At 36.4% G+C, this 13,729-nt stretch overlaps 1 protein-coding gene across 1 annotated transcript; it reads left to right on the top strand.

Annotated features, from left to right (window-relative positions):
* Positions 1 to 3,783: 3,783 nt before the first annotated feature.
* LOC149811420 (protein NUCLEAR FUSION DEFECTIVE 4-like) lies at positions 3,784 to 7,371 on the top strand. Its single transcript, XM_089992714.1, has 3 exons — positions 3,784 to 4,261; positions 5,088 to 6,025; positions 6,427 to 7,371. Exons 1-3 carry the CDS (start codon positions 3,926 to 3,928, stop codon positions 6,941 to 6,943), a joined length of 1,791 nt encoding a protein of 596 aa, XP_089848840.1. The 5' UTR covers positions 3,784 to 3,925; the 3' UTR covers positions 6,944 to 7,371.
* The last annotated feature ends 6,358 nt before the right edge of the window (positions 7,372 to 13,729 follow it).

Genomic DNA, 13,729 nt, shown 5'->3' with positions numbered 1-13,729 from the left:
GAGACTTGTTTTGCTAACCAGGTGCATATTCGTAAAATCTCTCGTTAGGTGGTATTTGTATTTTTTTTTTAAATAAATAATTATTATGCTAATTTATTCACACCTGTCAAGTTGTGTAGCATTGATTTTTAAGTTCATAATCATATTCTTTTAGAGGGCAATAAGTGTACTATTGTATTCTAATGTACATTAATTATATGGTAAAGTCATAGACTCATAATGGCGATAATGTTTTTTGAAGTTTTACCTTTTTTTTTAATAAGCTAAGTGAATCCCCCCAAATCATTGGTTAGCAAAACCCTAAGGTCCCCTACCACGAGATGGCACATCGCTTTGACTTTGTTGAAGGAGATGCTTCCTATAGATTTCGAACTCGTGATTCCCTGTCAACTTACTGATGTTCACAAGGAGTTTCTATCATGTGTGAAACCTTTACGTGTGTGTTTTAAAACGAAAATAATAATTATATCTAAAGAACTTTTGCAAAGTTACCATGATCATGTCTAGGTCCAAGTGGGCTCCATAACCAATATACTCAAACATGAAAGTTGAGCTTTTGGGGGAGCCTTGGCCACCACAAAAACTTGATAAATGTTCAAGTCCTCTTGTCAAAGAAACTGAAATATGTAAACAAGCAAAATATGTAAACTAGTAAGAACTGAGATTTTTATAGGTCTTTTTGCGAATCTAACCTTGCATATACATTCAACATGATCCATTTGCTTGAAATCGACTATTGAAACATCATAATAGGATTTTATATGCTTCAATATTTGCAATTATTTTTAAGCCTTAAAAGATCATTCTTATATTTCTTAATCTGATGAACTTGTATGGTAAAATTTTAAAAAAAAAAACTATGAAAATCTCGTTGCATACTAGTTTACATATTTTGCTGGTTTACATATTAAGTTACCTTCCCTTGTCATATTCATGCTTGCCAAGTCTTTTTTTTTTAGGACTAGGAACTTTCTCAAAAAACTGGGTCACTCAATGGGTCTGCCCGCCTACCAAGTAAACCTCAGGTGGGGACACCGACACCCAAACCCATGTCATGGTAACACTTGGTGGCTGGAAGGGGTAGAGTTGTCATTACACTGAGCTCTCTCTCTCTCTCTCTGTGTGTGTGTGTGTGTCTCTTAATTTGTTCAATCCGTTATTATTGCTAGACTAGGGGGTGCCTTAATGCAGTTGTATTATTCAGGGGTTGGGTTAAATCGTGTTTGATCCAGATCTAAATACAAACTTTAAGCAGCAGATTTGAATCCATATCGCACCCGAATGAGATCCAATAAAGCCGAACTAAATTTGGACCTGAGAAAATGACTGGAGCGTTTTCTTTTTCTTTTTTTATGTAATGAAACAAATACAGACGAGTTGAACTTGATCCGGTTCCAGGATCGGTCCAACAGAAATTGTGACCCAAACCCTAAAACGGTCTTATTAAAATGAATCATATTCCAATTCATTACATTACATTATGGGACCATATTTTAATATCCATATAGGAGAATGACCTGTCATTTGGATCAGATGTCCCACCGTAACACCCCTAGCCTAGTATGACTCGGCGGGGCTTCCCGGGTCCTGCCATTTTCACAAGTTTCCCTCACATATCAGGTCTTTGCAGAGTGAACCATAGTGAGAATACTCAGAAATATAGTTCGTACATGACACAGTCTACTGTCTCCAAGTATGTGGGCCACCACAACTTTTGACCCGAACCTGACTGGTTCGAGGTCAGACTCAAAGGATCTGATTGGTATATAGAGTCAGGTATAGTTTGTGAAATTTCATACCTGACCCAGGTCTGATCCAAGTTGTGATTGAGATCCATGTTTTTTTCAATGTAAAATAGATAAAAAAAACCATTTTACTAGATATGGATTGGGCCTGGTTCATGTAATCCTTATAGGACCCGGATACATTTTTTGTCATGGTGGACTCTATGGGACCCTATTCGGGACCTAGTACAAAGGCCTCAAAGCCAGACCCAGGTTCAGACACAGGTCCGACCCACTTGCATCCCTAACCACAACCCTGCATGGTTGTCCAGTTGGTTAGAGCGAGCACTGGAATGTCGGCTGGCCCCAAATGTCACGAGCACCCACTGGGCATTGGCTGGGCTCTAGTTGGTAAAACCCTTGAGGTCCCTCCGCCCACCACACTCAGCTTTGACTTTGCGGTATGGGATGCCACCTGTGGGTTTTGAACTTGTGACGTCCCATCAACTTGTGACATTCACAAGTCAAATGAAAGAAACCCTTATGGGCAAGTCAGGCCAACATTATTGGCCCGACTCCCCATGAAAGCTTTATTTGATCAATTTAACCCTACATATGCCTTCAGTTTCGACCATGTACATGATACAAACCCAAACCCAAACCCAAACCCAAACCCAAACCATTGACAGCCCTAACTCCATTGTTGGATTGCTAGAGGGACAAAAAAAAAGAAAAAAAGGAGAAAGCTCAATGCAGTTTCTGGATTCGTTTGGTAACCGCTAAAGCCAGGATTCTGTTATATATCCGGATCCATGTATTAATAGAACCTTCGGGAATCCAGGTCTTATTATTTATCATGATATCCGGACCCTATAGGGTTTGGTTTGGGTCGGGTCCGGATAAACCAGATCCATTGACACTCCTAAAGGTAATCAAACACACCCTTAATGAAAATTTGATTGTTGGTGATCTTAGAATTGTGAAATAAAAAATAAACAAATTAAATATTCAAAGAATATGTAAGATTGCTATTGTTGGGTAGGCAGAAAGCCAGGAATTAGTCATTTTTGGTCCTCAGCCGACCATCCAAGTCATCAGCATTATCCATAGTCTTTACTACCATCCAAATATTCATTTCGTACAATTCACTGCAATAAAGTCCTTAAACAAATAAATAATTATTTATACACTTTTGATTTACATACTCCAAATATTTGCCTCATGTTTAGCATATTCAATTAGCCTTTTGACAGCCTTGAAGTTGACTTCAAAACTCACTTTAAGTTCATTTTAAACCATTTTATCATTATGAATTATGAATTTTGATTCATCAATTTTTTAACATAATAGAAAATTGAATGTGTCGGCATCTTGGATAATGATTAGACCTATTAAAAAGCTAAAAATATTGAACTTAAGTTTAAGAGTTTAGAATAAAGTAGAAGGGTATACATATGATATTTTAACATATTCAACTCAAGTTAGCTAAGTGAAAGTAAAGGTACATTAATGTAGGTCCGTATTTCTATGTCACAAGGGCATGCCATCAATGACACGAGCTGACACATGGATATGGACACTGATATGTAAGAACAATATTTTAATATTTTATTTTAAGAAAAATGCATTTTTAACATTAACATATCAAATAATTATTTTTATTGAATAAAAAATAAATAAATAATTCATGTCCTCGTATCTTATCTTAAAAAATTTCGAACTTGCGAGTCGAACCAGCATCACGCGTATTCGTGCCCACCTGTTTTTGTGACACAGCCTTATTGCAAAACCTAGGACTATCAGAAATTTTAGAAAATGTAATACTAACATCGAATTTCAGGTAAAAAATGGGTCTATGAGGAATTACACATTAAATAGTAAATAAATCACCCAGATCTTAAATATATTTGCATGATGTAAAAGAACTCACAGATCCATGGAGGAATTTAGACTGCTTTTGAGAAGATAAGGATCCTTAACGTCTCCCATGTGACACACTTATGTTTACATGATAGAGAGAGAGAGAGAGAGAGAGAGAGAGAGAGCAACAATCGACACCATGATTTCTCTAAAAAAACAAGCAACGCCACTATCAAATGAAGTCAAGGAATGGATTTCTGAGATCCCCAGAAAGAGGTTTTCGTTTGAACGGTCTTGATTTTTCAGATTATATATTCTTCACCCTGTAGAAAGGTGAAGAGATGGACTGCAGGGAGGGGAGAGTGGCGGGTTTCTTCAACAGCAGATGGCTTGTTTTTGTAGCGTCGATGTGGCTGCAGTCCTGTGCAGGAATCGGTTACCTCTTTGGGAGTCTGTCTCCTGTTATAAAGAGCTCCCTGGGTTACAACCAGAGGCAGATTGCCAGGTTGGGTGTTGCAAAGGATTTGGGGGATAGTGTGGGGTTCCTTGCAGGGTGCCTCTGTGAGGTGTTGCCCACTTGGGGTGCTATCTCCATTGGTGCCCTTCAGAATTTCATTGGGTATGGGTGGGTTTGGCTGGTTGTCACACACAGGCTTCCCACGTTGCCTCTATGGACTGTGAGTAAATCCGTTTTTTTGTTGGTTCTTTTGAGTTACAACCTATTACATGCGTCCTTGCATAGTTACCTCTCTCTCTCTCTCTCAATTAGCCAATTTATTAAGAGCATTTACATGCATTTAGTGAATATATACATTTTTGCTTAATGGGTTTGTCAGTTACTTGGTGTTCTTTTTTATTCCCACTCTTTGGGTAGTGCTTGGTTCTTTTATTGCTAGCTGTTCAGTAGATTTTTGTGAAATGGGACATCTTTTAGATTTTGATTGGGGGTCTTGGACTCATTTCATGTTAATACTGAACAAACTGTGTGTGTGTGTGTGTGTGTGTGTGTGTGTGTGTGTGTGTGTGTGTGTGTGTGTTTCCGTTCCCGTCATTTAGTCACTGTTGTTATGTTACAGATTTTGGGATGAACAGAGTTGTTAGGTTCTTAAATGGGTGTTGTTTCTATTTTATCTAGTAACATTTGGGCTTGATTTTACTTGGTGTTTCTGAGTTTAGGATCAGTAGAAGTACTCGGTGGTAATTGTTTAGTGTTTTATCACATTCTCTAATCCATGAAATGCACATTTCCTGGGAGCTCAATGTAGAGATTCCTGCTCTCTATGTTTGGATTGTTGAGATGTTCATTTATGCTGCTACTATGATTAGCTCGTTTCACTCCTATTGCATGTGTAGTGGCATCTGCCTTAAGAGTCTTGATGCTTGTGGAACCATGATTATATTTTTAAAATCTTTCAAGGTGTTGTGGTCCAGTAAGATCTTACGTGGTTGGTCTAAGAGAGTTGATTGGTTATCTTTGGCATTGACGCCTCCCGCTTGGTGCAGATGTGCATTCTTATATTCATTGGAACAAATGGAGAGACCTATTTCAATACAGCTGCATTGGTCTCTTGCGTACAAAACTTCCCAAAGAACAGAGGTCCGGTAGTTGGAATTCTGAAAGGATTTGCAGGCCTAAGCGGAGCTATTTTAACTCAGATATATGCATTGATAAATTCTCCTGATAAAGCAGCAATGATATTTATGGTTGCTGTTGGACCTACCATGGTAGGCATTGGCCTGATGTTCATTGTCAGGCCTGTTGGGGGGCACAGACAAGCTTGTGCCTCTGATAGTTCCAGTTTTACGTTCATGTACAGTACATGCCTGCTTCTAGCAGCTTATTTGATGGGTGTCATGCTCTTGGAAGATTTGGTGTATGTGAGTCGATTGGTAGTGATTATATTCACTTTTCTGTTGTTTGTGCTTCTATTGCTTCCTGTTGTCATACCGTTGTCGTTGAGCTTTTACTCACAGATAGGATCAGATGTTGAAGAAAGTCTGCTGACACAACCTCAGAGAGAAGACTATGGCAAAGCAAGGCAATCTGTGGATGCCAATGAGGTGATACTTAGTGAGGTTGAGGATGAAAAGCCTAGGGAGGTGGATTTGCTCCCTGCATTGGAGAGACAAAAGAGAATTGTGCATTTGCAGGCACGCCTTCTTCAGGCAGCGGCTGATGGGGCTGTAAGGGTCAAGAGGAAAAAAGGGCCACGTAGAGGCGAAGACTTTACCTTGATGCAGGCATTAATCAAGGCAGATTTTTGGCTGATATGGTTTTCTCTTCTTCTGGGTTCAGGATCAGGTTTGACAGTCATTGATAATCTGGGTCAGATGAGCCAGTCCTTGGGATACGATAATGCACATATATTTGTATCAATGATTAGTATCTGGAACTTTCTTGGACGTGTTGGTGGAGGGTACTTCTCTGAAATTGTTGTTAGGTAAGATCATTGATCCATCAGTATATTTTGCAAAAATCTCATTGTTCATCTCTATAGCTCATTGAACTGATTTGCCTGAACAACTCCAATACTAGGATAGACATTTGCAATTTCTCTATCCATCAACATGCAAAACAAATTTCAACTTCTTTGCTGATGCAATTATATACTTGATGGTTTTTGCGCATTTTTCTTAATAACATCTTTCTTCTGTATGAAACTTTCATGCAAGTGAGAAATTTTATAACTGCATATATTATTTAAGACGAATCTGATGGTTTTTGTTAAGATTGTTCACTTCCTACTGTTCAAGATATTTGTCATTAATTTTTGTTATAAGATTATCAGCTTATTTGCATCCATATCTATCTCCTTTTCTAAGCTCATGTTATGACTTTCAGGGACTATGCCTATCCAAGGCCAGTGGTATTGGCTGTATCACAGGCAGTAATGGCAATTGGTCACTTGTCTGTTGCAATGGCATGGCCTGGGGCCTTGTATGTAGGAACTTTGTTGATTGGTCTTGGGTATGGAGCCCATTGGGCAATTGTGCCTGCTGCTGCTTCTGAATTATTTGGATTGAAAAATTTTGGTGCCTTGTACAATTTCCTCACCTTGGCAAATCCTGCGGGTTCATTGTTTTTTTCTGGGTTGATCGCGAGCAATATTTATGACTATGAGGCAGAGAAGCAGGCTCACATGCATCACCATCCCCGGGGTTCATCAGCCATTTTAGGGAAGATGTTGCTTGGTGCTTTCAATGTAGAATACTCACTAAAATGTGATGGTGCTGTTTGTTTCTTCCTTACATCAATAGTCATGTCAGGACTATGCATTGTTGCTGTTATCTTGACCATGATTCTTGTCTATAGGACCAAGGTTGTGTATTCTAATCTCTATGGTAAATCACGTTCATGAAGCACTTTGTGGAGGAAGAACAAACAGGGTACCTATTGAATTGAGTTAATCAGAAGTTGAGGTTGCTTCAATCAATCACATGACCTGCACTATGCTATTCTCATATAAGTACCAATTGACATCTCTTGCACCTACAGAGACAAATTTATTTTAGAGATTGCTCATATATTTATTCTGTTTGAGCTGTCCAACAAAAGTCAAAGTCTATCCTATTGAGAAAGGGAATAGAGCATACATTTCATCAAGATAAATGCATCGACCACAGATGATGTGTTCATTGTTTCTGAATGTTTTTATTCTTTTTCACTTTAGTGGTTATGTTGTTCATAAAGACTGTGTAAAGGATATTTGAGTAGATTGTTATCTTGAAGATTCTAGTTGATGAATTGGTGTATCTTAATATATGTTCTTTCTTTCTAGTGCCTTCAGCTTATCTCTCCCTTTTTCTAACCCCTAGCATGTTCATAACGGTGAAATCAATCATGCTATGGCATAAAGATGACATGCTGTGATTGTGCTACCTATTGGTGCCAGTGTGAACAATTTTAAACATCTTAGTTTTATGTGACTCGTTATCTAGATCTAAAAATGTTGGGTTAAAGTTTAAATGGTGGCATACTTCTCTTTAAATGCCATTGTAATTTTGGAATGATAAATGGTTAAGTTCCTGATTTCTCTAAATGAAAAGGTGTATTTCTTTCTGGATTAATGTCTCAATAAGCAATTCCTCATTTATTGGAGTGACAAAACCCTAGCTAGACAACCGCAAAAGCAATTGAGATTTTGAAGATGTACATGATACCTCTATTACTTAATTTCTTTCTAGATAGCAACTAAACCATGTCTACCAATTTCTAGTTCCACATTCTTCTAAAAATGATGGTTAAGTCGCATGACTACTTTGTAGTTTGAGTTGTTCTATGTGTTTTCCTACTAGAATGCTGCAGCTTGATCATGATGGGCAGATTAAAAGTGTCTCTTTATTTTAAGTGAAAATACTGAGTGTTATTGGATTGTTTCTCAGAAAACTTGGTGGTAAACTATTCTTAAACATGTGCTAGATCATCATCATTATTCTTGGTGCCACTGACAATCTTCCCTTTGATGACTATGCTGTCTTTGATCATAAAAGGGGGTGCTGTACATGAAGACACAATATGAATATGCTTTCAGAATTTCACTTGCTAAATATGCTTCTGTCTGAAACGATTTGTGGCCATCGGTCATGATATCTAACTTTCCTTTTAATGGCAGGGGATAGAAACAAGATGGAGGAAGGTTTTTTAGATCAGTGTAATATGGGTGAAACATTTATTGCATATAAATGTTAAATTGTACATACATGAATATGTTATATATATTATATATAATTATTTTTTTCCTTTTCTTTATTTTGTATTTTTTGTATTTTTGTCTAGTTCAAAATGAACTAGAGCTCTAACTAGTCAACAACTAAGTTGACTAGTCATAGAGCCGTTGGAACTAGTCCAACGGATACAAATAGAGCCGTTGGACTAGCTCCAATGACTCTATTAAGTCTCTCTCCGTCACTCTTCTCTCATGTATATAAATAGGGGTTATCCCCCCTCCTCAATGTAATGCTTTTTGCATTTGGTGATGAATAAAATATTATTTATTTTTTAGTCTTCTTGTTAATACCCCTTGTGTGGGTTTTTGTAGTGTGTCCTTTGTGGACACTTGTTGTGCTTGTTTGCTTGAATCTTTCGTAGACATATTACGTGAGATTAGAAGACTCTTGTTTCTTTACATGGTATTAGAGCAAGGTTGCTCTTGACTCTTGAGGATTGCTTGCTGCCTCATTTTCCGTGCTCGTGGGAGAAAGAAAAAATTCTTTGGTGGTTCAAGTGTTCTTGTGATTATGCAAGCGTGGTTTGTTGGCTCGTGTGTTGGTGGTGGTGTGCTCGTGCTATTAATCTCTCATTTCTCATCTATTCTCTTCTCTCATCTCTCTCCTCATCTATTTCTCTCTTATTTGTAAGAATGAATGACAATGAAAAGGTCACCATTGTACCCATGAAACCCAATTATACTAACTTTGTAATGTGGTCTTCAATAATGAAGCACCACATATAAGGAAAGGCATTATGGAGATTAATTTATGGTTCCAATCTGAAGCCTAAACTAGTCATCGCAAAGGTATAGAACGAAAAAGAAGTGCCTCTTACGGATGGTGAGAAGACTAAGGCACTAGCTACTTAAGAGAAAAAGTAGAAAGAGTAGAGAATGGGGCACGCCAAGATTATGTCTTGCCTAATCAATAGCCTGGATATTGAAAAGTGTTATAGTCTCGCAAAGTTTGAGCATGCCAACAAAGCTTGGGGATACCTTAAGAATATGTATTCCCTTATGGATATTGCACATGTGAGCAATTTACAAAACAAAGTTCGGACAATGACTCAAAAAGACCAAAGTATTAGAGAATACTACAATGAATTTTCCAAACTTTGGAAAGAATTATCTATTCTTGAGCCTAAGTGGCATTGCCCGGAGGCCGGAAGATATAAAACTTCGTTAAAAACAACTTGATACAGAGCATTTCTATCAATTTATAAAAGGTTTGAGACTCAAGTTTGAGAGTTTCAAATCAGTATTATTGACACTATTGAAGAGTTGAATATGGAAGAGAATAGGCTAAGAGGGCACTCTTTGAAAAAATGAGGATGACTCTGTTCTAGCCGTCTCTAGCCCGGGAAATTACGTGTGCCCTTACAAGCCACCTCATTGGAAACAAGGAAATGAGTATGATAACAAGCCTTATTGGAAACAAGGCAATGAATATGATAACAAAAAAATTATTTGATATAATTGTCGCGAGCCGGGACACAGTAAACCTCAATGCCCTAGATTTAGAAGGTGGGAAGAAAAGAAGGTGGCTTCGTTTGGTTCGTCTCAAGAACCAAGTGAAACTCATGATACACCCGTATTTATGTCACAACTTATGGAGATTCTCTAACCTCTGCTTAAAGGAGTATCTTCTTTAAATGGAGTATCAACTGGAGCCACAATTTTTTCTTTTTTCGATCCCGGTAAAACTCTTTGGCTTCTTGACTCCGGTGCTTCTTTTCATATGACACTCAATCATAATATTTTATCCGAATGTCATATCAACTCAAGCGTATCTAATGTTTTCATGGTCGATGGTATATCTCTTAAAATAAAAGGAATTGAAAATTTTGAAAATACTTTTCAAAATTCTAAAAGATTTATTATTTCAAAAGTAAGACATATTCTTAAATTAAACTAAAATCTTCTGTCAATTTCTCAAATATCTGACCATGGATGTAATGTTTCCTTCTCTTCTAATGGTTGTTGGGTGCAGGATTGTCAGTGGGAAGCTGATTGGGGAAAGCCATAGAGAAGGTGACCTATAATACATGAATTTTTTGGAAATGCCTAAGGATACCTTTTGTTGCAATGTTCAGAAAATTGACTTGGATTTATGGCACAAACGACTTGGTATCCTAATGTATTCAAAATTCAATATTTTTCAAATCTGAATAAAATTTGTTACTCTGAAAATTTTAAACATATAGTCTGTATCCTTGATAAAATGAAGAGATTACCATTTCATGAAAGAACTTTTATTTACTCTATACCACTTGAGTTAATACATTCAGATATCTGGGGGGCCAACACCAGTTATATCAAAGGGTGAATATGCATACTATGTGATTTTTGTTGATGATTTCTCTAAGCATACTTGGATCTACTTTTTTAAGCACAAATCTGAAGTCTTTTTACTTTTACATTTTCAGATATTCCACAACTTAGTTAAAAATAGGTTTAAAAATGACATTTCTATTTTTCGCATTGATTTAGAAAAATAAATTTTATCCAAAAAATTTAAAGATTATTTAAATCTACATGGCATCACACATCAAAAATCTTGTCATCACACTCAACAAAATGGTTTGGCCGAACGAAAACATAGATATATTATAGAAACAACTAGAACTTTACTAATAGCAAACCAAGTACCAAAGGATTTTTCGGCTGAAGCAACCCTAACTACCACATATCACATATCTTATTAATAGGATGCCATCCTCTTTTCTGAAAAATATAACACTAGTTGAAAAACTTTTCAAATTAGCTCATGATTACTCTAGATTGAGAGCTTTTGGATGCAAATGTTTTGTTTTCACTAACAGAAATGATAAACTCTCCCCTCGAGCTATTCCCTCTGCATTTTTAGGTCATGTAAATAACCAAAAAGGCTATCGGTGCTTTGATCCCAAAAGTAAAAAAAATGTATGTTTCACGAAATGTGTCCTTTTTAGAAAAGGAAAGTTTTTTTTTACTTTGAAAAAACTGAAGAAGTAGATGAGTATTCATTTTTATTTGATTTGATTCCAAATTATGAAAAACATGATTATGAATGTGATCTTGATGATGATATTGATATAATGGATGAGTGTAATCTTGATAATGATCATATAATTAACAAAGATCATTCTCATATGAACCAAAACTATTTGCAGTATTCTAGGCATAAGGATTCAAATCACCCATGTGCACTAGAAAAATATGCAAAACAATATGATGTTCAAACCAGGAGGTCATCTAGGATCTCTAAATACCTTTGAAGTTCGTATCTTATGATTCCCCCCCCCCCCAAAATACAAAGCATTTATTGCATTAATTCACTAATATGTAGAATCATCAACCTATGCTCAAGCTAAAGATCAATCTGAGTGGGTAGAAGCCATGAGGATAGAATTAAAAGCGTTAGAAAATGCTAATACTTGGATCATTCAAGATGTCCCACAAGACAAAAAACTTATAGGTTGCAGATGGGTATATAAGATCAAAACCAAGAGTGATGGAACCCTTGAAAGATATAAAGCCAAATTAGTTGTCAAAGGCTATTATCAGGAATATGACATAAATTATGAAGAAACTTTTGCACCAATTGTTAGAATGACCACTATTAGGACTCTAGTAGCCTTAGCTTCAGTTAAAAAATGACCTATATTTCAAATAGATATTAAAAATATCTTTTTTAATAAAAACTTAGTTGAAGAAGTCTATATGGAGGCACATCCTGGTATAAATGTTTCTAAGGGTAAAGTTCTTCGTCTGAAAAAACTCTTTATGGTCTTAAGCAAGCACCAAAAGCTTGGTATAACAGGTTTAGTCGTGTTATTATTGATATTGGATTCAGACCTTGTTTGACTGACACTGCCTTGTTTGTTAAGATTTTCAATTCATGTATTATTATCCTACTGCTCTATGTGGACGTCATGATCATCACCGGAGGAGACAAACAAGGAGCTGAAAATATTAAAAAACTTCTCAAAAATATTTTGAAATGACTGATTTAGGTTTTCTCAAATATTTCTTAGAAATTGAAGTTGCGGTGTTTATTATTTCAGTCTAAATTTGCTTTTGATATTGTTTTCAAGTCTGGAATCACGAATGATAAGAAAATTGATACTTCTGAGATTGCCAACACTAAAATACGAATTGATAATAGAGAACCTCTTGAAGACCTTACTCCTTATCGATAACTCATTGGAGTACTTTCTTACCTTTCAATTACTAGGCCTGATATAGCACACGTTGTACACACAACTAGTCAATTTTAGCATACTGCCACTTATGTTCACATGAGAGTTGTTTTGCGTATTATTAGATATATTAAAAGTTTAGTTTCTCGAGGACATTTTTTGTCTGCTTCATTTTCATTAGATTTAATTGCTTACACTGATGCTGACTGGGGGAGGTGATTTCAATAACATGCACTCAACCACATGGTTTTGTGTATTTTTAGGTGAATATCTGATTTTGTGGCGATGCAAGAAGCAACAGAAGGTTTCGCTTTCATCAACTGAAGCTGAATATCTGGCCATGACAACTACAACGATGAAGGTGGTCTTGCTTATAAGATTATTGGTTGATATGGGAGTTGTAACTGGTGCTTCACGCATGTGTTGTGACAATAAGAGTGTGATATGTATTGCCAATAATCGTACTTTTTATGAACGGACTAAACATATTGAAATGGATTGTCACTATATTCGAGTGAAGTATCTTCATAGGACTATAGATCTGCCTTATATGACATCAGAATATTAGTTAGCATAGTTCTTCACCAAACCTCTCACCGCTCTCAGATATCACTTTCTTTTAGACAAACTTTCGGTTATTATGCCGTAAGTTTGAGGGGGAGTGTTAAAATGTACATATATGAATATGTTATATATTATATATATATGTAATATATATAATTATTAATTTTCTTTTCTTTAATTTTTATATTTTGTATTTTTATCTAGTTAAAAATGAATTAGAGCTCTAACTAGTCAACAACTGACTAGTCATAGAACCGTTGGAACTACTCCAATGGCTACAAATAGAGCTGTTGGACTAGCTCCAACGACTCTATCGAGTCTCTCTCCCTCACTCTTCTCTCATGTATATAAAAAGGGGTTATCCCCCCTCCTCAATGTAATGCTTCTTGCATTTGGTGATGAATAAAATGTTATATATTTTATAGTAATCTTTTTGATACCCCTTGTGTGGGTTTTTGTAGTGCGCCCTCTGTGGACACTTGTTGTACTTGTTCTCTTGAATCTTTGGTGAACATATTGCGTGAGATTACAAGACTCTTGTTTCTTTACAATAAATTATTAAAGAGTGCTTATCAGTTGTGACATGGTTGATGACTGGCAGATTTCTGAGCCATATTACTGATGATTTAGGGTCAATCTTTCATGGACCAACATCGTGTTTTGTGTTCAGGAGACTATTATTATCTGAAAC

This window comes from Nuphar pumila, chromosome 17 (genome assembly GCF_984573655.1).
Source record: "Nuphar pumila chromosome 17, dmNupPumi1.hap1.1, whole genome shotgun sequence".
Taxonomy (NCBI): domain Eukaryota; kingdom Viridiplantae; phylum Streptophyta; class Magnoliopsida; order Nymphaeales; family Nymphaeaceae; genus Nuphar; species Nuphar pumila.
The sequence above is the reverse complement of the archived record's forward strand: the minus strand, read 5'-3'. Positions and strand labels throughout refer to the sequence as shown.